This window comes from Prinia subflava, chromosome 5 (genome assembly GCF_021018805.1).
Source record: "Prinia subflava isolate CZ2003 ecotype Zambia chromosome 5, Cam_Psub_1.2, whole genome shotgun sequence".
Lineage (NCBI taxonomy): Eukaryota > Metazoa > Chordata > Aves > Passeriformes > Cisticolidae > Prinia > Prinia subflava.
In genome coordinates this window covers 47714004-47741574 of record NC_086251.1, presented here as the reverse complement: position 1 = coordinate 47741574, position 27571 = coordinate 47714004, and the positions used below count along the sequence as shown (strand labels likewise).

Below are 27571 nucleotides of genomic sequence, written 5' to 3'. Positions count from 1 at the left end.
TGCTTTGTTTTGAATACAACAGGATTCACACTCCACATGATATTTTCCATATTTCTTCAGGGTTGGTTTGGTTTGTTTTTTTTTTTAATTATGATTGCATCTATTGCACAGAGGCACAAAAGAAAAGGGACTCAAGAAACTTCCACATCATGCTCAGTGTCATCAATGAAGGAATCCCAAACTGTCTATACAACATGAAATACAAATCACATGGTCCATTCTGCCAGGATTTTATCTCCAAGAGGATGAATGACTAGGTACGGGAAATTCAGACTTGCATCATTTCCTTAAATCATGGAGTCATAGAATCATCTAGGTGGGAAAAGACCCTTAGGATCATCAAGTTCAACTGCTGATTCAACAATACCAAGTCCACCACCATACCATGTCCCCAAGGTGTTACCTTTTATGAAACTGTACTCATATGGACATATTAGAAATACTCCAAGTATTAAAAACTTGTTGATATATATAGAATTCTCCTAGTAAGGTCACAGTGATGATTAACATCTTATTAAAAATGAAAATTAAAATGAAGCACAGTAGAGAAAAACTTACAGCAATGATATGAAGCAGAATTCCTCCTTGCTGACGTTCCTTATTTGTAAATATATCTTCAGGAAACTCATTAATGGCTGAAAGAAAAACATAGGGGTTTTTTTTTAAATGTACAGCATGTACAAATGGAAGAATGAAAAATAAGGAAGCATCTGTAGAAACATATGACCAAACATAAGTGCTTCTTCTGATGTATTACATTACAGCTTGCCACTTCAGAATTTCTTTAGTGCTCTGTAGTTTTGAGACACTGTGTAATCACAGTTGACACTTACAGGAACACAGTACAGAATAATTCACAAACTATTGGTCAAGATGCAGCAATCTGCAATGCTTTAATTTAGTTTATATGTTTTGTAAACATTTTACGATGCCAACAGAAGCATGCATGCATGTAACAGCCAAGTAGGTTCCATGTAGTAATACATTGCTATATATAATTATATAGTAATATCTAGTATAAAAAATACCATTTCCTCCATATAATATCACTCCCTCCATGAGAGTGGAATACTCTTCTGGAATAATACTGAAATCAGCTTTAAGAACTTCTTGTCAGTTACATTAGCTGACAAAAGTAAAATTTTTCAGAGAAGCTATTCCCTAACAAATGAAATAATGTATGGTAAAAAATTAGCACACACACAAGGCGTGTGTTTTTCAACGAATCCTGCCTATTAAAAATAATATTATCTGAAGTGATTGGTAACTAAAAAAGCATTAAGGAAACTTAACTTTTCTCCTGTGGGAGAAAAGACCCATATCTACAGCTACTGGCACCTTACACAATATGGCTGTTCTTACATTACTGGTTAAAATACCATGTCCTCATGGATGTATTCAGGACACACATACTGCTTTTCTCATTGCAACCCCCATTTTGTCCTCTCTCTCCTCGATTCAAGCCTGAGTCTCTAGCAATGATAACAGGACCCTGCCCATGAGGCAGATCTTTTCTCATAACTGGATGCAAAGGTGTGCAGCTCCCATCACAGGTGTCTGTGCCAGAAGTGCCATCCCCTTACTGCCACCATATGGCAGAAAGAATATATCCCTGCCCCCTGACCTGCCAAACAGGATGTGTCATCTGGAAAGCTTTTATTTACCTGGTAATCTCATTCAGATGACTGAATAATATTCACAGTACAATGTTAAAACTAGTTAAGTTAGGATAAACTGAAGTTTTAAGAAACAGGAATAAAAATCACCATTTTTCTAATCTAAGTGACTTTACTTATCTGAAGTTAATACCAAATAGGAAATCAGAAGTTCCAAGGACATAAAGGTACAAGCCAGAAAATAAAATTGAGTGTAGGCATCTAGTCACAAAACAAAAGCAAAGCATCTTCACTGCAAACTTGCTTCATGGACAGTGATAACAGTATATTCTGGTGATAACAGCATTAGTAATAAATAACTACTTCTAATAAATTATCACAGAGGTAATATTACATGAATTAACATGAAGACAGGTTTTCTCAAAGATAATGCTCCTCTCTACAAAGAACTCATAGTGTGCAGTTTTTCTCACAACAAGACAATTCAAAATCTTCTTTAAAAGTCAGGGAAATTAAACAAAGCTCTGGACCTTAGTAGCAAGATTTCTTCCTTAATGAAATGGCCACTTACCAGTGAATTCCAAGGCACAGTACAGAGTTTTACCGTATAAACATTTACTGTCTTTATGGCTTTATTTTCCAAATATTCATAGGTTTGGTCTATAAATCTATAAATTCTGTATACCTTACCCATATGCACTGTTCTTTATTTACCTACTGCTGTGGTAACCTGGTTTCTCAAGAAAAAGCTGTTAGGATTCCCTTGGGTCCTATTTTAGGCCTGGGAATTCACCAACACTTAACTGAAGGGGGCAGTGGCATTCCCTCATCTGTATAAGCTGACAGAGGGAATAGACATTATCTGAGTTTGAGAGCAGTCTGCCCTCGTGGTACAGTCTGATGCCTGTGCACAGCAAGGCACTGCTCTGCTTCACACAGATATTTTCCGTGTATGGGAGATGGAGTTATCTGGCTGCCTGAGTGGGAGCTACATCTCCTTGGTTTCTGCTGAAAAGAGACAGAACAGATGGGAAAGGAGATGAAATGAAGAGCAGTACATCTAATGGGGCTAACCTTTGCCAAAAAAAGGAGGGGAACATACACCCATCATCTTAAAACCAGATAGAAATACAGAAATATTTATTCTGCTGGTACTGTTGCAAAGTCATGGGTCCTGCAGCTCATCTGATCCAGCACAGATCTCAGGAGGAAGGGAGGACAAGTCTAAAGAAAGCCAAGTCTATATTGAAATTGCCATCATTCTGTAGCTTGTTCCCTCTCTCCAATCATTAAATGAGTGGGGTAACAAAAGCACCTTATCCAGTTGTGACTTAGAGGGGATACCACCACCTTTTTCTCTGAGTCATGGGCATTAAAAAAATCCTTGATTATGGCATGACAGAAAGGATGATTCACCTTTGACAAAAAGCTCTGGCTGAGCTGTGGCTAAAGAGCCACACAAGGCATGCACAGAGCATGCCTCAGAACAGAACACAAGAGCAGCCTAAGCTGCCTGCATGGCTCTGGAGCAAAGAGCTGGCACCAGGCAGCCGGGGCAACCCCGGCACGCTGCTGACACCTGGCCTGACGTAGGCTGGGAGCGGATCAGCGCTGGGTACCGTGAGAGCATTGTTCCCACATGCCCTGGCCATACTCTGGCAGGCAGGCTGCCAATGAAGTTAAGTTTCAGAATCCCCTAAGCCTGACAAGCGTCTCAACAACCACGTGGACCTGTGGTTTTATAACCTGCCTTGACATGTGATTTCTTCACCTTATTAGCAGTTGATTTACTCACAACAAACATGCCAAGTCTTAACACCTGCTCAGAGTTCAAGCCTGCTACAACTCTGAACATTTTTCCTCACAGGGAAAATGCATCTGTAGATATTTGAAGGCTATGAGCAATCAGCTCTGCCTTTGCAGGAAGGGGGTTAGGCACAAGATGTACACAAAGCTCACTGCCCCTTTTATTGCCTACGTCTTGCTCCTCTGTCCCTTCCAGACCAATTACAGCCACAGATTGCAATGCCTGCCCCTTCACCCCGGCACTCAGGGCCTGCTGATCATCAGACTCACCCAGAACACATGTGTAAGGGAATGAAGGATAGACGGAAGGCAGAATTGCATACTTCCACTTTTACCCCTTCAATAACCACATTTACAGGCCAGCTTGAATATTTAGTTTGTGGCATTTGTTTAAGCACTCCAAACAGCTTTAGGCACCTCTGCACTTAAGTGCATTCCTGCAATTCTCTTCTCACATTCCAGATCCTCATCTTCCCCAGGCTTGGGGTGCCCACACACATGTAGTTGTGCCTCAGTGACATGAACAAACTCATCACTGTGTGCAGAAGTGAGCTTCTTTGTACCTGCCCAGTAAATGCATGCACCATTACCTGGTGTCAGCAGCAAAATGTCAACAGTTTGTGTGACAGGAGCTGAACTTGCAACAGACTTCATGGTACTGCAAATTGCACTGATTTATAACTCTGTACTAATCTGCTGCAAGATCTGATTGAAAGCCAGAAAATCATCACTCCTTCCAACATCATCTCCCTGAATGTAAGGGTCCTGTATCAGCTGAGTTGCAATGAACAGGATAAGTATGTCTTAGAACTACTCTCGCATTTAAAACATTTCTGACTTTAGCCCATACTGCACTTCAGTGCACTGGGAAGAATTTTACAGAAAGATGGTTAGCAACCTTGAAAGCATCCTCCCATATTCTTTTTACCATGAATGTCAAAAGGGGCACTCCCCTGTCATGTTTTACATATTACTTCAGGTGCTGAAGTGGTAGTCTCAGAAGGACAGTGGTGACCTCAGCACATGTAGGTGATCTCAAGGAATGACATAACACACACAGCTGATTCTCTTGCACAACCTGTGCACTGTAAATATTGTGATGGTGACTGTGACTGGAGAAAAGAACAGCAGGTAGCTTTTGTTCATAGAAAAGTATTGCCTTTAGTTATGTAATGTAGTATTAATACTGAAAACAAAGTCAAACCCAAAGAAGTTTACTCAAATATAAAATGTGTCATATGAAAGTCCTCCTTTTTAACAATACCTCCTAAATTGGATGTAATTGATTTGAATGTCATTGAATGTAATGTCATTAGAAAATCATAAATATGCCATAGTACATTAAAGATTTTTTTTTTCACAAGCTAACAGGCCCTTAACTCTAAATTGTCAGTGAAGAAAAATGGTACAGTCAGCAAGTGCATTTAAACATGAAAGCTGGTAACATATAAAAGGACCAAAAAAGAAATAAACAATTCACTGATGATGTTGGATGCCCTCTGGAAAAAGTAGGAATTATCAAGCTTTAAGTTCCCATTCCCATTAGACAGCTGTTTCCAGTTTTCTGTAGCAGGATGACTTGTGGATTTTCCCTCATGCTCAGTTCAGCTTCTGCTGGATACTAACCTAGGCAGCCTTTCAGCAAATAAGGAACAGGTTATTCAAAGAAATACACAAGTTTATTTGAAAAATTCTGCAAGGACACTTTTGTAGTAGTAACTCTTTAGAAAACTTGCTCATGGATTATACTACCTGAGCAACAATAAGGCAACAATAATAATAATAATCCAAATGAAGTGCAATGAAACACCACCGACTTCTTTGAGAGGCATTTGTGCACCCATGTAAAACTGTGTGATGCTGAAGATCAAGCTTTCTATTTGCAGGCAAAGTACCATCTGGCAGAAGGCACACTAAGCATCCTCCTCCACATCCCTCACCTCACAAACAGTAGAATTATGAGCAAACTTTATCTCTCTGGTATATTAATACAATTTGCGTTGCTCAACAAAAAGAGGACTCCCAAGTGTGATTATATGTGCAATGAAAAAGTGGCAGCTCATGAAGCAAATAACTGACTCAACTCTCAACCGTGAAATCCATTAAATATATGATTGTAAAGAATGGTATTGTTTATGAAATGGCTTGAAAATTCTTTCCATCAGTATGAAGTTATGGAAATATCTATACAAAACTGGATTAGCTACAATAAAAAGTAGAATTAATATCTTATTAAATCCTAGATTTACACTGAATTTCTTTTCTCTTTTATAAAAAAAGAAAAGTATTTTCACTCATTAAGTCAATGTCAAACAATGAAAAAACACATTAAGAACTATCTATCAACCAAAAAATTAAAACACATGATGCTATCCCAGTTCCTGACCTAGGGACTCAGTGGTGACAGAAGAATACACAAATACTACAACATGAGGATGCATCCACATTCCAGAGAGCAGCGTTTCATGTATTAACCTTTGTGTTAATGGTTTTAATGTCCTCAAAGTAGCTCTAAGAGGTTCCCAAGGTTTGGAATGATGTTTTGTTTGGTTTTTTCTCCCTGGCCTCCAGACCATTCACACAATTTCTGAACTCTTCTAGCATCTTCTCTTATTAGGACACCAGTTTTCCACAAAGCATGTGTGCATTCCTCGAAAGGCCACCTATGGACACCACCCCTTTTATTTTACACATCAGATTCCTAAACCAGGGCGCTACAATAATTTTCACCTTCTCCTGTTTCTTACCTGCTGATTCATACTGCCTCAGCTCTGTTTACACTACTCTGAGCCAAGGCTGGCAAAGCAGCTCAAACACTGCCAGGGTCCAGCACTGGTGCAGCTTTTTCAGATATGACATGTCACTTCCAGGCTCTGGGGGATTAATTCTGGTTCTCAGGACTGAATCAACACCATGGAATAATGGGAACGGTTTAAATTGTACTACCTCTTGACTGTTAACTACAGACATCAGTTACCAGTAAATAATTGTGTCTTCTACATGGATTTTGCCTCTAGCTTCCCATTCTGAGCTTCATGTATTTGATATTCTCTCTCCACCTTTCTCTCATTTTTTGCTTCCTGAAAGTCTATAGTTTCTATGGTCTAAAGCATCTTCTTTCTTTTGAAGGAGTGAGCTCTCTGGCTGTGCTGGATTTTGGAGTCAGTTTGGCTGTGTCCTATTTAAATACAGATAAAAAGTGATGCCCTCGCTAAGATCACTACCTTTTGGGAAAAGGATAATGACAGGATTAACAATCAATACTGTGACTCACATAAAAAGGGCAGTTACTAAAAGTTCAGACAACTTTTCATCCCTACAGAAAAGAATCATTCCTTATGTTTTTCACAGGCAAGCCTTCCAGCTGGAAACAAGCTGGAGAATCAAACAACACACTATGAGGTTTTGGTATCCTCAGCTCAAGGTCAGTGAGGTCTTGTTTTGAATTCTTTCCTCCTAGTCAGTCTCAAAGATCTCTTCCAGAACTAAAGGACGGAAAGTATTAATGCTAATTGTTCAGCCTAATCACTTATAAACTCAGTTTATTCACCTCACAATAGCATCAGGAAGAGGCTGCCTTGTCTGACATGTCAACAGCATTTTCAAGGGGATTTCACCGCAGGTCTGTCCATAAACTGTATTGCCAGGGGAAATGACAATCTGATTTATCTGATTTCAATGGGCTCTGAAATCAACCAGACAAGACGTAGCACTTCACTAAAAAGATTACAAAAAGTGTAACGTAATTTAAAAACACTGTGGACTAGTGACCTCCTCTGAAATGACCCACTCCATTTGGCACAAAAGGACACTCATACACATAGCGGGTATTAACTCCCCAGGTTTTTTACTGCGTATGCACTGGAGCTGCTCTTACATACACTGTTGTATTATGCCTAATGAATAGCTTGACAATCAGAGCACACCACTAGCTCTTCCTTGGTTCCCAAAATTACTCTGTCAGCAGGTAGTACACAAGGAACAACCACCACAGAAGCTGCCCTTGGCAGATTTCCCCACACTACAGAATTTCACAGCAGGAAGAAAAACTTGCTTGTGCTGCTTGAATATGCAAGCAAGAGGGATCAGCTAAGTGAATTTGGTCCAAGGTAGAAATTTTCTTTTCTGAACATCTGAAGACACAGGATATTTGGCACAGGGATGCATTATTAGCCCATTCCAACATTATTCCATTGATGCCATGTGAACAATGGGATCAAAACTGTCCTTCAAATAGTAAAAGCTGGCTACCATGGCAGAGCCAATAAGAAAGACGACTACATTTAAGAATGGATATAAATGAAGTGACAGAAAATAACATTTTTCCTTATAAAGTATCACTGATCTCGTTCCATGAACACCTCTGCTTGCAAAATGACTACAGAAGTACTTTTCTGTACAACCAAGTTCCTTCTACCCACCCTTCTTCAGTGAATAAAAACAGGTGATTACTATCTCCTTATATATATTGGAGACAGACCTCCAATAATACAGAATATGAGGCTAGTACCTGCCAGGTACACCCTCAGTAGAAGTGACAACCACATTCAAATGGAAAAATGACTGGCAAAATTGACTTGATCCAAGTCAGACCACAGATTAGGTTTGAACTGCTGGCAAAAGCTACCAGGTTACTTGAAAACTGAACAGATCACATGTAGAAAATACTGAGAAGAAAGAATTAAGCTACCACAGGAGCTGCCACAGCAGCTATCGTTCAGAACAGAAGTGCACTTTAAATGAAACTGTGCTATTGTGCCTTCAGTACAGTTAATTCATAATAAGCCTTTGAATCCCTTCTACTTCAGTAAAAGCTTCAGCATGGCTCATTTAAAAGCAGCTGTATTGGCACACACCATTCTTTTCTCCCAAATGCACAGACAGGGAAACAACATTTAATACTTATAATATACCCCATCCAAACAGGGATTTTAACCATCTAGGAAAATTGTGATATTCTTCAAGTTGAAATAGCACAAAAACTATACCTGGCTAAGATTCTTCCAGGCTAAGATCAAAACAAACAAATTGCTTTTCTACAATCAAATGGGCATGAGACAGCAGAGCAACAGCACACTTTAGGTCAGGCCTACTGAGACCAGAGAAAGGCATACAATGAAGTCAGGCATGGGTATTGTCTAAACTTTTCTTACTTAAAAGATTCTCTTTCTAGATGTAAGAAAGAAAATTATGGAAGGCAGTTGTAAAAAGACCTACTCAAACATTTATTCCAACCCTGTCAATTTATGTTTGTTTGCAATAGTGAGTTTTCCTGTACTCTGTACAAAAAGCTACTTTAATCAAGAGTGAACAGGTAAAATTCAAAGATGCTGCAGTAAGGCAGAGGCCTTAAGGCCTCTTTGGTGACTGTACTGAGGCCAGACTATCCAAGAGAGTTTAGTACAGGCAAGCCAACATTTTCATGGAACTCAGACGTCCTACCCAGCCCTTAAAAAATCTGTTGATGCCACAAGCTGTGATCTGCTGGTTAGTTCTCCAAAATTTGCTTTTATTTTGGAAGAAAGTTGAATTTTGAAAAATTACTTCAAGTCGCACCAACTAAGCTCTCAAAAACACCCTCCAACAGTGTTAAAAACCTCTGGATGAAGTCAAGCTTTGAAGTCAAGCATTCAGTATAATTTTTGGTTCCATGTACACCCCATGGTGCTTTGAAAGAGTCATTTTCATAGGAAATCAGAAGCACAACAGTTTTTCTGTGTGAGTCACACTTATGTGGTATAGCCTAGTCTCATTACTTCTTTGTAAAACATATAATATTTGTTTTTTTACTTTTTCTGAAACCATAGTCCTGAAATCATGCAATTATGTTAGAACATCAGCTTTCACTTAAAACAAAAAAATCTGCTTCCAGCCTTAGTGTTTGTAGAAGAGGGCACAAGCCCAAAAACCTAAAAGATTTACAAAATCCAGAAGATAAACAAGAAAGAGACCCAGACTTGTTGTTTATCTTTTAAACAAACATCACAATTTTGTGGGGCCAGGTTTACACTTTTTGACTACATGGGATTACTAGCATTACTTCTCAGTTTATATACTTTAGCTCAAAGTCACAAATACATGAACGTTCCAGCATGCAGTTTCTGCTCAATAATAAAAAATGACGTCAACATGTTTCTTATGCCACAGACGAACAATCTGCTTCACCTTTTCCACACAAGTAATCCCATCCAAGGCAACTAACATTCAACCCCCCAGCTCCTATGTCATGATTCGTTTACTGTGTAAATGATTTTTCAAATGGCAGATTTGCACAGTCCTCCCCAGGAGCATTTTGGAGCATTTTCTCATTAGAAACTCAGTAAGAAGCTGTAAACAGTACTGCAGTACTTGAAGAACAATATTTTTTAAGTTCTAGCCTCCACTACATACTTCAATACCCTCACATTTGATAGGAAATCTGGTAAATAAAAATCAGCTTCTTAGAAGATCTGGAGACTTCCATGTACTAGTAGCCTATTAAGCAGCACTGGAGATTTGAGAGAGGGAAACTGATTTATTTCCTAAATGCAGAGTAATTATTCCAGAATAAAAGTGATCTTGATGCAGAATAGAGGCAAACAGCAGGAGAGTCCACTGTTGTAAAGTAGTAAGATAAACATTACAATAATTTCACAATCCAAAATTACAGTCCTTCTCACACTGTCTTTAATCACATGGAATGCTATTCCATAGCTATTTAGTACCTGTAAATAAATGTTGCAATGAACTATTGCTCATACCAATTCACAGAAAGAAGGAGAGACAAACTCAGAGCAATGCTACACAAAGCCAAATACAGGGCCAAAAGCCACTGAAGTGAAGTGAGCAAAAGGAAGGAAATGAGGGAAAAAGGTATACCAATTTAGTAATGTCACAGCCCAATCATGAAAAGATCTGCACAGTTTTTTTTTAGACCTTAGAAGTTAAGCATAGAAGAAAGTACAGTTAAACACAACACAGGTCTCTCTTTAATCCAGCCAGCTCAGATACCATTAAAAGGGGAACTACTGTCACATGAGCTTCAGCTCTTATGGCACAAGCCCAGCTGGAAGCCTAGATATATAGGTCAAAGCTGGAGCTCCTGCTTCACTGCTGCTGGTACTGCAAATAGCTCACTTGAACTCAGGTATTTCTCCATTTCTACAAAAATTCTCAAGCTGCAGGACTGAAGAGTTGCTTTGTAAAACCAGGCATCCCACTGCCACTATCCTGCATGCATGTACTGCACGCACGCGCCTCTCACGCCAGAGCAGCCATCAGCAGTGCAAACAATTTATAAAGAGCGATAGCAGATTTTAATTTCTTTCCAAACGTCACTGCCTGGCAAGCAAATTGATGAGTTCTCTCCAGCTTATTCTGCACTGGTTTATTACTCAGTCTGCATAAACCATGAGGTACCATTCTGCAGAAAATCCCAAACCAACGGATCAAAAATATATTTGTAGCTGATGGATGCTTGCAAAAGGCTTAGCAAACTCTACTGCAAACTTACGCACCAAACTATGGTGTCCAGCCTTGAGAAGCTAGAAAGGTGCATTGACCTGGACCACCAGAAAGGCCCCACAGGAAACAAACACTGTCTATAAATATCACTGAGATAACTACAAAAATAAAGTCAGGGAATTATGGAGTCTCAGAACAAGGTAGGAAAAGAATCACCATCTGAAAGCTAAGGAAGGCAGAAAAAATCATTTAAGTATACACACTAAATTCTCAACAAGAGGAGCAATAGGAAAATGACATATTCATCTAAGCATACCAAACAGTAGCACATGTTTAGGCCATATATTATAAAGCATTTTCTGAAACCATACACACGAAATTTAAAAAAAAAGTCAGAACACCATCCAAAATTTTCTTAAGAAACACCACACCAAGATGGTGCACACAAAATACATGTAGAAATTGCTCATTCAAAGGACGTTTTTGAGTCTGGTCTAAATAAGGGAAGACTTCTGTGTTACCCACATCACACTCTGCAGTGCCATTCAAGGAACCTGAACAAACAGCTGTAAAAGATACAGACTGCTTTCACTTCTACCCACATAGGAACAACACTGCACTACTCTTCTGTCTTAAAATAACCTTGTATCGTCTTCATCTCATTACATCACATGGTTCAGAAACCAGTTTTGCTCTCTTAGTACTAGTTTAGATAACTTGAAGAGGAAACCCCATCTTCCCAACATATATTAGAAATACACAGAACATATATGTACATATATTCTGTTCATATTCTCGCCATATGTATCTATATAGATTGTCCTCAAACAGTTACTTGAAAAAAACCCAACATACACTAATGAGGCGGTTCCTTGTATTCCTGCTGTGCACCAGAAAACAGTCATAAAAAGAAATCTGATAGAACATGACCGCAGAAGCAGAAGGTGGCTGAAAGAGTGGTCAGAAAATGAAGAAATGTGGACTAACACAGTGAATTAAAGACAGCAGAGCCTCACCACAAACTTCATCTGCTTTCACCTGATGTAAGGCAAGCAGAGCTTTAAACTGCTGACCTGATAAATTACATCTCATCTGCCCAGAGAGCCAGACCTAACATTTCAAAACTTCTTTATATGCCCATTTTGGATTACTAAATCTATTAAATTAACTTAATAGTGTCATTGTAACTTCCTTCAACAGCCCAGCACCATGTAGCTGGTGAAGACAGCAAGATGACTGACCTGTTTGTGTACTTCAATTTACCTGGAATCAAAGATTTGCAAACAGCAAAGGATGCTACCAGATGAGTACCACTTTTCTGGTCTTCTCTTCTGTGAGAATGCTCCTTCTGGTACTTGAAAAACAACAAACACTGGGCATAAAATCTTGCACCTGGGCTGTGAAACACTAAGGTCGGAAAACCTCTCTTGTTTAATAATGGATTACACCTTTTAAAATCCTTAACTTGAGCGTGGCAGTGCTTGGATTCCAGTTGGCTGGTCTGTCAGAAAGCACCAGTTACTGCTTACTTCAGCACCTCTCAACAGCCCCTGACACAATCACTGCAGTCACTCAATCATGGTGTGAAGCTCTTGCGTTATTTTCCAGTGCAGCTCCTCTCATCGACATTAAACTAATTCGAGACAGATCATTCAAATTAATTTTGCAGTGAAGACACAAGCTGAATGACAGAACATGATTTCCCCAACTGCATGGTGTGATTAATGCCACAGTTGGGAATGATATGTACCAGTCTGATTTCCAGCAGTTGTTCCATCCACTAGAAAAACCTCTTCCCATTCTTACAGTGAAAGCATATATTGTGATTTAATACAAGACTGGGCAGCTAACCAAGTAACAGCTTGTTTTTATCAGTTTGGTTTTTTTCTTCCTAAATTTAACCGTTGGGAGACTTTGAAATGTGTCTGCAGATGAATCAACAGCTTAAATGGTTCAGTGAGCAAAATAATTGTATGGATTTTTTTTGGTCAACATGGGGATTTTAACATATTTGCACTTTGCAGACATAAATTAGAGTAAAACTCATTTCAATTTTGGTTCCCTATAACTCTCATTTCCTAAGCACATTTTCTGCTGAAAAGCTAATACTGAAATAAAGAAGCATAGCTCTACAGAAGTTAATGGAGCTCTGCTGATTTACATCAGTTTGAGATTCCAGCCCACATATTTTGCTTTAATTAGAAAGGTTCAGAGGCATAAACAGTGCAAACACTGTAAGTGCATGATGTTGCTCCCAAGTTTGAGTTTTGAACGAGACAAAAGAATTTTGAAGTAGAAAAACTCTTTGGATTATATATTTTAAAAAAGAAAAAGTTTCTATGGTGCTTCATAACAACTACATGGCACAAACCAAAGACCTAGATTCCATAATGGGCTGAGTGCTCTGTCCAAGTAAGGTCAATCCAGCCCACCAGTTACAGAAGTTCCTCTTAATATTGGTCTCATTTCAATTAAATGTCTTCTTTTTAGAGTTAGGCACCTGTTTTCTACTCTGATAAAGTCCCTGTGATGATCTTATCTAAAATAAAGCCACCAAGCAAAGACATACTTGTCTTTACAGTTTATTTCACTGAGGACAGTTCCAGCTGTAACTAAACTGTAAAACTACATTCTGCTAGACCACAGCACTATTTATACTGAGAAATAATTATACTTATATATTATACCAATGATATATTACATACATACCACTGGTAGGCAAACCAAAGTTCTAAATATTGAGAAACATATGTTGACAATTTTGCCATTATCCTCCATGGTACTGGTGCCTTCCTTCCAACGGATTCACACCATCAGCAGCTCATGCAGCTACAGCACCAGCACAGACTGTACAACAAAGCTGAGCCATAATGTTCAAAGCCATAATGTAAGGCTTTCTGCTCAGCTGAGGGGGGAAAGCACTGAGACATCAGTGTCAGACTGGGCTCCTAATTCCAACCTTTAAGCCAGGCTACCTGCCTGGTGAAGCAGCCCCAGAAGGCTCCCAATTACTGAGGCACTCTCCTAAAATATGGTGCCCCCCAAGGCAAATGCCTCACAGGAGGTAAGGGGAACATGACCCCTTAAGGATGAAAGGAAAATGCCTGAGTGTTAGAGAACTTCAGCCACACCCTGTAACATTCAGGGACAGCAGCCCAAGCTAGGCCTAACCCCTTTCACTCAAGGAATGCTGTGGCACTCAGGAAAATGATTGCCAGACTGAAATAAACTCCATTATGTGTGGAAGTGTCTGGAACACAGGAGATCATCAGAGGACTCAGATGCAAGTGGTGTTTCACACTGGAAGAGGCTTGCCTTGGCTTTGGGTGTGACATACCACACTCAAGACTGGGCTGTGAATAGTAAAAATGTAAGGAAATGACACATTCTGACACACACAGTAATAACTGTAGACCTTAACAAATACCACCAATGCTAGTAATGACAGAAAAGGCTGGAGCCAAGGAAGAGTGATGGGCTACTGCCCACAGGGCTCCTCTGCCACCTCATCAAGCTGGAAGAAATCGGGTTGAAGACCTAAAGAAGGCACGGCTTCCAAGGAAAGGAGGATGGCACAGCTTCCAGGGAAAGGAGGATGGCACAGCTTCCAGGGAAAGGAGGATGGCACAGCTTCCAGGGAAAGGAGGATGGCACAGCTTCCAGGGAAAGGAGGATGGCACAGCTTCCAGGGAAAGGAGGATGGCACAGCTGTGCCAGCAGGCTCAGGAGGTGTCAGTGGAAGCTGGAAGAAGCTGAGAAGCAGGTGGTAATTGTCTCAAATTAATATGTCAAGCGGGAACACTGTACCATAAATAACTGACATGAATGTCAAAAAAAGAGTAGAACCTTTCCCTAATAATAAATTCAGCCACATAAAGGCATTAAAACGTTGAATAACCTTCTAAATAAAAAACTATAGGTATAGGTATTGACAGCGAGAGTGCTGTAGGAAAACTAGATACAGGATACAAAATAATGTTAATGCCTACAGAAAAAAACCTAAACCCACAGTCTTTACAAAGTCACAATTTTCCACATATTTGATATGCAATCATACATTTATTTTCCCACAAACACACCCCAAACAAAAACAGCAACAAAACCGCAAAACATACCAAAAAGCAAAAAGCCTCCCAAAAACTAAACAAAACAAACCACACACACACACAAAAAAAAAAAAAAAAAAAAGAAAAAAAAAAAAAAAAGAAAAAAAAGAAAAAAAGAAAAAGCAAAAAATCAGCCCAATACCTCCCTTCCCCCCACCCTCCCACCAAAAAGAAACAAACCCAAAACCCACCCAACTGGCATAGCTCTGGGGTAAGGGATACAGGAGGGAAGTGTTTAGAGGAGATTCCAAAAGCCAGTTTATATGCATTTGGCTTACATGTCAGCTGCACCATACTGACATACTAGTGACATGAAAGTGAGATCACAGCCCTGTGTATATTAATCAATATATAATCAAAGTAATAGCCTAATTTTGCGAAGAACTTCTCACTATTTGAGTCCAACAAAGTAGAGCTGCTAAGCTGTATACATAAAAGTCATCCCATCATTATGGAATGTTCTCCTTGTGTAAGAAAAGATGAAGTAGTGGATTATCCTCACAGCATTCTTAAAATTCATTATTCCAAATACACTATTACAAAGCACAATAGTTAATGTCATAAAACCAAAAAGAAATCATAGAGACCACTATACAGGATTAAGAGATATTGATAAAGTAATTGCTACAAGAGTAAAAAAGTTTTAACAAAGAAAAAAAAAGAAAGAAACATGTAAGAACCACACAATCACAGAATATTCTGAGTTGGAGGGGACCCACAAGGGGACCCCAAGTCCAACTCCTGGCCCTACACAGGACACCCCAAGAGTCACAGCATGTGCCTGAGAGCGTTGTCCAAACTCTTCTTGAACTCAGTCAGGCTTGGGGCTGTGACCTGGGGAGCCTGTTCAGTGCCCAACCACCCCCAGCTGAAGAAACTTGCTCTAATATCCATCCTAAACCTCCCCTGATACAACTTCAGGCCATTCCCCTCAGTCCCACTGTCACTACAGAGCAGAGATCAGTGTCTGCCCTTCCTCTTCCCCTCTCAGGAAGCTGGAACTGCAGTCCCCTCAGTCTCCTCCAGGCTGAACAGACCCAGTGACCTCAGTCACTCCTCACAGAGATTCCCTTCAAGGCCCTTCACCATCCCTGTGGCCTCCTTTGGACACTCCATAACACTTTAATGCCTTTCTTATATTGTGGCACCCAAAACTCTCCCCAGCACTGGAGGTGAGGCCACCCCAGCTCAGAGCAGGACAGGACAGTCCCCTCCCTTTCCCAGCTGGCAGTGCTGTGCCTGGTGCACCCCAGGACAGGGGTGGCCCCTCCTGACTCATGTTCAACTTGCCATCAACCCCCAGGTCCCCTTCCACAGTGCATCTTGTTCATACATCCAGGGGTTTTCAAAGAAGAAGAAATCAAAGACTTTTTATGAAGACACAAAGAGCTAAGAAAGAGAAGCCTGAAGCAAGTGCAGAACATACAGACAGAAGTATAAGAAACTAAATCAGGAGTGGGAAATTGCACAGTAAGGAATAATTACTAAGAGGCAAAATGCTGGTTTTGACTAAACATTTAGGGATGTGCTAATGAGACACAAGGACATCCAGGAAGAAAAGCCTAAAGATCTGAGAACAGAAAAATGTGTGAGAATCAGGCTCAGATACACACACTTGGAAATTAACCAACAATGAAGTGATGATTGAAACCAGCAGAGATGAAGATGTTATAAAGAAGGCAACAGAAGGAAGAAACATGAATTATACCAAAAGATAAATTAAAAGGAGGGCAAGAAAAGCATAAGATACCCAACAGAGCATGACACCAAAGAAGATAAGCAAAAGGAATAAACAGTGAAAATAGTATCAGCAGAAATATACAGACAGATCAAGAACTGTCCCAGTGATCTCACCAAAGACACACAAAGAAACCAAATTACCCCACGTATTTCATTAGGAGTGAACCTGTGGGAACCACTGAAACATTTCAACCAAAACACCAACCCTATAACTCCCATCAAAGAACCCACAAAAATAACTAATGTGTAAAGAGCCTGATCAAACAATATCAGTCAGGTAAAACTTGCAGTTCAGATCAGAAAGCCTTCAATAACTTCTAATAGTGATTTCTAAAACACAGTAAATTAAACCCAGCAGTACTTACTTAAGCCAAATTATTTTCACAGTGGCTTTTCCCTGAAATATGACTGCACATTTTGGCCCAACTCATTATTTTTCTTTAGACTTTAGAATCTTTTCTCTGCAAAAATCTAAATTACTTGTTGGATGACTTTTGAACAGTATTAATTAATAAACTGTAACAGTTGGGCTACTATTCTGTTCTCAACTCAGGCAATGCCCTGACATATTATCTTGAATAAACCATTTGGATTCAGATCATTCAGGTCACCCGTTTCACATCTCACTGTTTTGCCATTTTTGATGACAGAGGCACAAAGACCTTTCACAACTGAAGACTTGGTAAATAATAGTGTCTACATTAAAGGACGAGCTACAAAAATACCTTCCTTGTAATTAAATATGCCAGTAAGAGAAAGGGATACACTTTCAGGACATCTACTGAGATGCAGGAGATTAGATCGTTTAGACATTTGTTAGTTGGACTTGCTATTATTTCCATTTTTGTAAAAGCTCAATGAACACTATCAAACAGATGTGTGCTAGCTGTGTTTTTCTAGTTTTGATAAATGCGTCTATAACACTTACATGTGTGCATTATTTAGGTGATTTTGATGAAAACATTTCAGACTTTATTGGTACCAAACATAACAGTCTCAAGATTTTGCCTATTAAACAAAAATTCAGGGAAGGAAAAAAAAAACCACCAGCACTCCAATGTGAGTACATGCTGTGCAGAGTCACAAAACAGACACTGTGATCTCAAAGAAAATATTATTAGACAGTGTTACACTTCATGCTTCGAAGGTTTAAACTCTATCAAGTCCCAGACTATCTGATTCTGTTAGCATCTGCCTTTCCACCAGCAAAAAGAATCACTGAATTGCAGAGGCAAAAACAATACTGCTATTAATCAGGTGGATTGAAGCAGACTGACTAAACCAAGTGAAAAGGGGAGTTGGATAATGGGTGCTGTTTACCTGGAGTTCTCTGGATTGCATAGCCAGGTGAAACAGTAGGTTAGATCAGGTTTGAATCACCTGTGCTACCACATACAAGCATTGAGTTTAGCAGCCCCCTACTAAACTCAATATAGTAACACACTTTCCCTCTCCCATTCAACCATATAAATTATATAACCCTACTGAAGAGTGTAAAATAATTTGCATTCTAGCTTTTATTAAAACATACGCAATATAATGGGGTGCCAGAAAATATTAGAAGACTGTGCTGTGCTGAATGACAAATACTCCAAATCAACTCCAGATCACAATGAGAAAGAATACATCATTAGGGGTAGGGTGAACATTTTTAAGGACTATCAAATACCACTTCCAAAGTTCTAATTATTAGAAACCTTGCAATTATATTTACAATGAAACAGCCACTAAGCTCCATTTTAACTCCATTATAAAACTTAAGGGCTGAGGTGTGTTTTACAGAAGATACTGAGTCGTTTAAGACTTGATTCTCCTATATGAGTGTTTGCTCCAGTTCTGTCCCAAAAACAAAATCTAGATGTCCCAAAACTTAACTTCCAGCCCTGTATTTCTGTCACTGGGGGTGTGGAAGGTTTATCTGACTAATTTATTCAAATGCAGGTGCTCCAAATGAAGTCTGAGCATTGTAACTATAGATGCCTTTCTCTGGGTAATTATCCAACCTGACCATTTTGCTCAATTCTTGAGCTCTCAGCTTCACACTCCCATCTTGCTAGCCATGCTTACCTCACCCTCCCACCCTCTCTGCACCAATCTTGCTCTCAGCCCTTTGTTAATAGCACTTCCAATGCACAGCCTTTCTGTCTCTCCAGCCCTCGCAGGACCTTCTTTCATCTCAGTCACTTTCCTACTTTTTATTTTAGACCCCAATCTTGGGATCCACCTTAAAACATGGTTAAACTTGCTTTTTCTAGTAAGGATAGACATTAGGCCAAAGTCTGGGGCTTTGCTTCATATTGAAAGGTGGGACAGGGCACAGGAGTAAGTATCTCTCTAGGTACCCCATGTGACATCTTGTAACCTTACAGACCCCTAGAAGGAAAAAAAAATCATCAGAGAACAATTTTCAGGTTGCTTTAATTTACTGACCTAGAACATATTTGAAAGTGGTTATGAAACACAGCTGTAAGAAAACAGAGACTGCATTTGGAGTTGGTTTAGGGCTTTTTATTTTAACAGATTCTTGGCCAGAGCAAGGGTATAACATATTCCTACATAGTCTTCCTATACATTTATTTATAAGAATACATTGTATTCTTTTCAATACATAGCTCTCTTTTATAGTACAATATAGCCCCAGATATCTAATAATTCCCCCTTCTCCTCCTACTTCCACTTTTTGAAAGTTCTCAAAATCAGTAATCTTAAGTCTGGTCACAACAGGATACAGAAGAACTGAGATAAACAGCTTTTGTCCCCTATAATGGAAAAAAGCAATTAAGAAGCCAGAAGCATGATTCTTGCCGTTAAAAAACTGCAGGACAAAAGAGGAAAACTTAGTAGCAAAAGAATGAATATGCAAGTTTTCAAAGATGACTGGAAGATTTAGTCCTTCTTTATTTTTTACTTTATTCAAATTGTGTCTCCAAATCCCTTACTCAAGTGTTAAAATTTCATCTGGGAAGTTCAGAATCCATGATATTAGAGGTAAAATGTCTCAAATTCTAATTTCCTTGGGCACTGTAATGCGAGATACAACACTGTGGATCTAACAAGAAATTCCATTAAGACCACACTTTGAAAGTTTTCAAGTAACAATTCTAACATGCAAATTATTTCAGAATACAATTGAAAATGTCATGTAAAACAGAACAAATATCTCCAGCTAAGAAGCTGCCATACTGACAATCTGAGTTTAGCTCCCAGTATATGTATGTAAAGAACCAGAATCTCTGATACAAAAATCAAGGTTCAAGATTAGTCCCTTACTGCTACTACTGTTCTCTTTTGAGAGAATCTGGAATAAAAACTAAAGTGCCAATATAGAGCTTAACTTCCACAGAAAGCTAGGAATAGGAACTGCAAAGCTTATGTATTAGAGCACCACCTGGTGTGGATTGCCATGGATACAGATTTTAAGCAGACAAAACCTACCAGGTCATTTAATTTACGTGTCAACCAGTGCAGAATATGTCACTGTAACATACCTTTCATGCTTTTAATTCTGTTTATTACTTGTTCTGGACATAATTCATATCTAATCAGATTTCTGAGCAGCATTTCATGCAGAAGTAGCAAATAAAATTCCAGTCACAAGACTGATAGTTCAGTTTTAATTAACAAATAAGCTGTTCATGGACTCCATGACTTCCCACTTCATGGTGACTTCAAGCATGCAAGACAACATTCTACTATCTTCTTAGAAATATCAGTTGATTAAGTGTGGCAAGCAGAAAAATGTGAAATCTCCATGTGAAAACGTAAGGTGGATTAGCAAAGATCAAGATACAAAGCAGCATGACCCCTCAAATCCTATGAGAGAAGATCTTTCTATCAGGTGATGAAGGGGCATTCTGCTGAGATTACACAGAGGATTACACAGCACACTTAATTGCATTGTGCTTACCTGTTTACATGCTTAGATGCTTGGCAAGTCATAAAAGACAAATTAATACTTTGGTTATTCTATTAATATTTGGATAGACAGCATTAGCAAAGAAGGTCAGGAACACATTAAAATGTCTTAAGTATGTCTAAAGTATCTGGTACACAGGCACCTAATGCATTGATTTATAAAGTATTCCATTTCCCCTTAGCTTTCTCTGCTAAAAAGTACAAGTTACTGTATGACACATATAATCCAAAAAGCAAAAGACCTTATCCATGTCTCCTGTTTTCATAAATGACAAAGTGTATGAAATTCAATAGAACATGAACTGCTATAGCTTAACAGAAAATCTGTCCCAAAAGCTTCTATTTCATCAACCAGACCAGTTTCTTGTCAGAGACAAGAAGTGTGTTGTGCTCAACAATTGATGTGCTCAACAACATCAATTATCTTTGTCCTGCACATGGCTGGTGCTTCTGTTTATTTTTTGTCCAAGGTTACTGGTAGGGAGGTGCATCTCCGGCTAGGTACAAAGCAAGCTGGCATCTATCTAGTCAAACAAAAGTGCCAAGATTTAATACAGAACACAAATCTTTTTTATTCTTGCCAAATCCTGGTGTCTAAATATTCTGTAAAATGGATTTTCCTGTACATGGTAACCCACTGTCCGCTGTTCTGCAAAGGGAAGAGCATTCTTGGCAACAGATAGTAACACAGCTTCCATGAATAAGCTGGTATATATCACTAGAGAAACAAACAAAAGGAAAGGTGAAACTATTACTGAAGGATGGACACAGCTCCTCTCTAAAGCACTCAACAGTGATACTATCAACAGTATTGCTGTCATTGTCAAACGCTTGAACAAAGGCCAAGCAACTTGCAGACAGGCCTTTCTTCACAACTAGAAGCTTGCTAAGTTTCTAATTACCTCTCAAATTCTGCCAGACACTTTTGGCAATTTTTAAATAGAATCTTTTGTAAAATTGCAATGCTTTTACTAAAAGTAACCTAAGTTAAATCCCTTCCATAGGTTCTGAGTCTGCACCCAAAAATCTTGTGCACGTACATCACTCACTGTCCTAAAGATGAACCCCTAAAAACAGACTGAGCATTAACACTGTCACTCAAGCTGAAACAGTCTTAAGGTACCAGTAAATTCCCTTTAGAACAGTTTTCATTTCAAAAACACCACCTGCCAAGTTTTTCTGAAATACAGAGGAGCATGTTTCAAAGAAAGAAAAATCATGAATGTTAGTCACAAATACACATTATGCTCAAGTGGCAATTAAAAATTCATTTTGCTGTTTACTTATCCCCTTCATGTCTAATTTTATGTATGCATAACTCATTAAAGTTTCCCTTGAGACCAGTCTATTCTTACTTTCTCAGCTTCCTGTCTTTGAGGTAGAAAGTATGTGTTGCCAGAACATCATCAACAGCCAGCAATTAAATTAGGTAGAAGAGTATCAGGCAATTTTGAAAATAATTTTCAAAGAAACTACTCCCTCTACAAGAAAATGAAATGAGAAAGTATCTGTAAATCCTTGTCGGTATACTGAAAAAACAATTAGGACTATGCTTTTGATAAAGTAAGCTGACAAGAACCTTTCACCTTCTCTGTAAGATGCAATTTGCCTTGGAAAATTCTAATTTCTCTTATGATACACAAAGCAAACAAAGAAAAAGGAGAAAATGAAAGATGCTTTTGGACTTGTACTAATGTGCATCATTTTCCCAACCACAGTATAAATTTTCTAAATCCGAACTTACAGTTTATCAATCAAAACTACCATAAAAATAACTCAAGCATACTTTTTCATCTAGAATACTACAAACTGCCTGAAAAGTATTTAGAATTAAAAACTCCATTCTATTCATTCTATCAACAGAATATAAACATTTACCTAAAAACATGAAGTATGTGCAAAACTAGGTTTAGAGAAGTGTCATGGTTCTTGGGAACTGCATAGGTGTACAGTTTGCTGTGGTATAATGTTTTGCCTACTGATTTAAAGTCCTCTATATGAAACACCTTAGTCACTCTTAACACACAGGGATCTTGGAAAAATGTCTTCCAGCTTACCCATCACTACTTTTGATGTTAGAAAAGAGAAAACAACCCATTTAATTTCATATAAGAATTACATGCTTCATTTGTGGGCAAGGCTGCTTCAGAAAGACTGAAATCTTAAAAAAATAAAATCAAAACAAAAATCTCAACTGCAGTCATATGTCCAAGAATCTGAAGACCCACAGTCTTCAAAAAGGAAGAGGCAGAGGCCAATTTCCTCAGTTAGTCTTCAAGTGCATTTTCCCATTTCCTGAGAACAAAGTTAAAAACTAAAAAGACAAAATACCAAGCAGAGATAAATTTTCACATGTTGGACAACATTTTTTTTTTCTAAATGCTAACTACTTTTTTCCGAAGAGCAACTGGTGTGGTTTCTTTTAAACGGATCCTTTGACAGGGGTTTATTTTTTCAGTACTCTCCTAGACGTCAAATCAAAAATTCAGTACTGTTTGTTCTTTGAACATTTCATATCAACTTATCAAACACATACAAAAATCAGTGAGGTGATATGCTAATGTAAGTTTCTATCACAGCAAATGCTAATTGTTGTCCTTTTTCCAATTAGTTTTCATAGAAGTGCACATTTTGGAGCCAGAAAGGACCTTTCTAATCAGGTATCTTAAATTTAGGCTACAGCAGGATAGGTTATGCCAAGAAACCCCACACAATCATTTTTTTATTAATCCACTGAGGATTTAGAGACAATACATTACATTGCTAAGTAATCTATTCTGAAGCTGGATTATGCTTATTGTTAAATCATTCATTTGCTTTTAACTGTGAAATTATCATAGACTTGATGGTAATTTCCAGTGCCTGCCAGATGAAAGTGCCAGTTTTTCAAAGACTTCAGGACAGTTATACTCATTTCTATCAAGTAAGGATCTCATATCCTAGGGTACAGTTCTGCATCATTAGTGCTCAAGACATGATGAGATATAAAACTGCAGGATTTTCAACAACTCAGCAAATAAATTATTTCAAATTTCTTATAAGCATATGCTCATTGAGGCACTCAGTTCTGGAAAAAGAAAAAAGAGATGAGATTTTGGTCAGGTATGGGTATTCCTGTGCTCCTGAGTCACAGAAGCAGATACAAGCTTAAATCCATAAATAATTGTAAAAAGCAGGTTCTATTCCTGCTCTTGGTGTCCAATGTAGTATATCTGCATACTACAGACACAAACAGTATCACATTTTAGTGCTATAAAATCTTATTACACTAGAACAACTTAGTTCCAGACCCATACTTAAACATCACTGCACAAACATAAAGCAATTACCAACTGCAGCAAATGCATTCACTTGTTTTTAGGCAAGATAACAGTTACCTAGGTCTTACACACATGAAGATAATTTTATTGGCATTCTTCTTTGTTGCTCCAGAAGGGAAATTGCCAGGTTCACACGCCCATACATTCCACACAGAGGTAAACACCTGCTCTGTGAAAGCAGCATCCCACACCCCTCTCGGAGCACCCTCAACACCTCAGCTGGACAATTGATTTGCAGTTCAGATGTGGAGAGGAACCACAGTGAAATGGGTGCAGTGAGTAAGACTGGAAGGAGTGCATGGCTTGCAGCTTCCCTTGAGAGGGAGTGCTGCTGCTGCTGCTGCTGCTGCTGCGTGATCCCTGCCAGGCTGCCCGTGAGATGCTGAGCGCCAGATGCACCACTCAAGTGTCACAACTGCAGAACAGTTTATACTGCACTGAACCCATATTGTGAAAAATGAAGAAAATAGCTGGATCAAAACAACTTCTACAATCAGACTCATCTCAGGCTGGTGTGATAATGGCACAGTTTAAAAGATCTTATTTTTAATAAAATGTCAATTTCTGCCATCAAACATAAATAATTTTAATAAGAAAAATGTAGGCTATATTGTACATCATTAACAAACTTTATACATTGAGAACAAGAGCATTTCAGGAGTGAGGATTTCAGTACCAAGAGAAAAAATACATCTGAAGTAGCTAATAGTAGCTAATTACTATCCAATTACTAATATGCATATGAATCAAAAACATGTTCATGTAACAGGTGACTGCTATGCTTACATGTTTTAGCTGTTTTCCATATCTAAAAATATGTGCTGAAAACAGTGCTGAAGTCACAAGCGTGAATGGTAACAAGCCCAGAAGGCGTAGAGGAGGAATGAATACTGGGAACAAAAGGAAGGATGAAATTTAGTACTACCAGGGAAATGGTCAGATTCAGCAACTCATCACTTGTATCTACACAGGTAGGGATATGAAAAGAGAGTGAAGAAAACTATTTGGGGCATGCGGAGGGAGAAGAAGAACCACAGATTTGGTGAAAAATGGCCCTCCAAACACTTTTATTGGCATGCTTACCTTCCCCATGCCCCACTTCTTATTGTTACCTAACAATAATTAAAAAGATATGTTTGGCTACAAGCCATATGAGATGAAGCAATAAGCTGTCTCTCTCCTGAGGTCTCACCAAAAGCGACAGCCTCAGTGAACAAAAGCAAGGTTTCCAACACTGTTGGAAAAGAGATAACTCAGGAGCAGCTTCATTTTTATGACAGTCAAGAAGGAACCCAAAAAGAAAGATGTGAGAGTCACTGCCATAAATGGCAGTGAAGTAGTGAAAAGAAAAAAGAATACCAATGACAGACACCTGAGGATCCCTGTCATCCCTAAGGATGACAGCAGTAACAAATTACTCCAGAAAAATCATGAATCAATAGCAAAACAATCAAAATCAAAACAAGCAAAAATGTCATTTACATGTTGTGAGAAGGCCCTTTAAGTATATGCACCTAAAAGAGCAATAGATGCAGAGATGCTGCTCTTCACTCCTCATGCACAGACTCTTCCTAGTCTCTTCAGCTAGATGGCCGGATGTACAGGAACTCTCTTTAAGTAATCTCAGAGTGTTCAGTGAGAAATAGGCACTACTGTGAAGAGACCACACTGAGAAGTGCATATGGGCTAGAGAGAGAAATCTATAACAGCTACTAGAACGTCTGAACTAGATACCCATAGATTTAAATGAGTTAAGAGAGGCGAGCATACACGCAGCACTGAAGTCCAGGTTATTCTAGAGATTAAAAATACTTCTAATTGCAGAAAGAACATCAGATAGACCAGCAGTTACTACTTATCATTGCAGCACCAGCATTCTACCAAGAAAAAGGAGCAAGCTGTTTCCTTAAACAAAATGCTTGTGCACATACCTCCATTACTGCACACAGCCAAATAGTGAGAGCCACAGCATGGCCAACAGTGGCAAAGCTAGTAACAAGTCAACAAAATAAACCCGTAATGTTCCTCAGTTACAAAGTGAGTTTCATCTTAAAACCCTAACAGCATCACCACCATTGTCCTAAGGTTTGAGGCATGAAGAAAAAATCCGCATGAAACCCTGGCTGAATACAGCCAAAATGGAACTTGAATACAATATACAGTAGACTCAATTTCATAGACAATGGAGTCCAACTTCTTTCTAAAAGGCAGGAGAGAAACAACCGTGGACAGGTCCTATCTAATGCTAAAGGTACTGTGCATAATTGTAACCCCCAGACCTGTGGAGAGGAGAAAGAAGAGCTGTGTTTCAGCTTTAATTCTTTGGTTCCAGAGGCTGTAGTACACTGGATGCCAAGCAATGTTTGATTCATGAACAGAGGAGATTTCAAAACATTTACTTGGATGGAGAAACCCTTGTTCACTGCAATGTAAGAACCGACATTTTACATGGAATCTGGTCAATGAAAGGAAACTAGAGTGAGCCTCAGATAGACTAGCAATTTCAGTATTTTTAAAAGAGTGTCTGAAATGTACTGCCATTCTCCAGAAGACAAGTGTTATAACCAGTGTACCAACATAGAGCAAAATTAAGAATTGCATTTGACTGACTCTATTAGGAACTGCACAGAATGTTGAGCTAAATTAACAAAAGAAACTAATACTCTAATAACAGTTTTCAATTATAAAAAATTGAGTACAGACACCTGCATGTAACCTTTATGCTTTCATTTTCTTATTACAGCATTTCAACAAAGCACTAAAATGGGCAAATAACATCAGCTTAAATAATACCTTGAATTTTTTTTTGGGCCCTAACACAGTTCCTTTGAGTAGAGAACACCTGCACCTAAATGAAGAGTCTTACGTAGTAGACTTCTTCCCAGACCAACATGATCCTTAAGTCTGTCTTCAAAACAGCAACAATGAACTCAGCTAAATCACACACATCTACAAACTTTTCACTGTTTAATATTCAGAGGTTCCTCATACTGACATGGAGTGATCTCAAGTGGAAAGTTTTCATGTCATCAGAAAGAAATTATCTGCAGGACTACTGATTTTAACATGGCACAGAAAATAATCAATTGCTGATTTCCACTAGAAAATAACAACTTTTTAAAGCTCTAGATTCTAGAGAAGAGTAAATAGAGTTTGCAAATTTTATTGACTAGGTAGGAGAAAAAAAGAAAATAAAGTATCATAGTAATGAGGGATGCAGAAACAGCTCTGTTCTACTGCCCCAGGTACATGGTCACTTGAGACACCTGCACTATTATGTTCATCAGAGCTGTTGAAACAATAAACCTTAAAAAATACACCCTGAGTAAGAAACAGTTCATATTTGAAGTACTCGTGATTAAGGCAGTAAGATAACTGAGGCTCATGACTGCCATCCTGACCTGCACATGTATGCTCGGATTCAAAATGCAGTATTTTTCAGATCCAAACTCAGTATCTACTCTCCTAGGACACTGTCGTCGTTCTCTTTTTCAAGGTCTCTGGATTTAAACCTCAGACTATAAAGTGTTTGCCAGTCCTTGGTTAATCTGGGGCAGGGAGGGAGGTATAGTCTTAGATTTTCTGGAAGTCCCAGAATTAGCAAAACACTTCTGAGAACACCCTG

At 38.7% G+C, this 27571-nt stretch overlaps 1 protein-coding gene across 1 annotated transcript in view; it reads right to left on the bottom strand.

Moving 5' to 3' along the window:
* Positions 1–27571, bottom strand: part of LOC134551486 (ras and Rab interactor 3-like) — a 153445-nt gene that overhangs the window by 101646 nt on the left and 24228 nt on the right. Inside the window, exon 3 of the mRNA XM_063399148.1 lies at positions 559–635. Within this exon, the coding sequence (XP_063255218.1) occupies positions 559–635 (77 nt within the window). The remainder of the gene's footprint in view (positions 1–558; positions 636–27571) is intronic.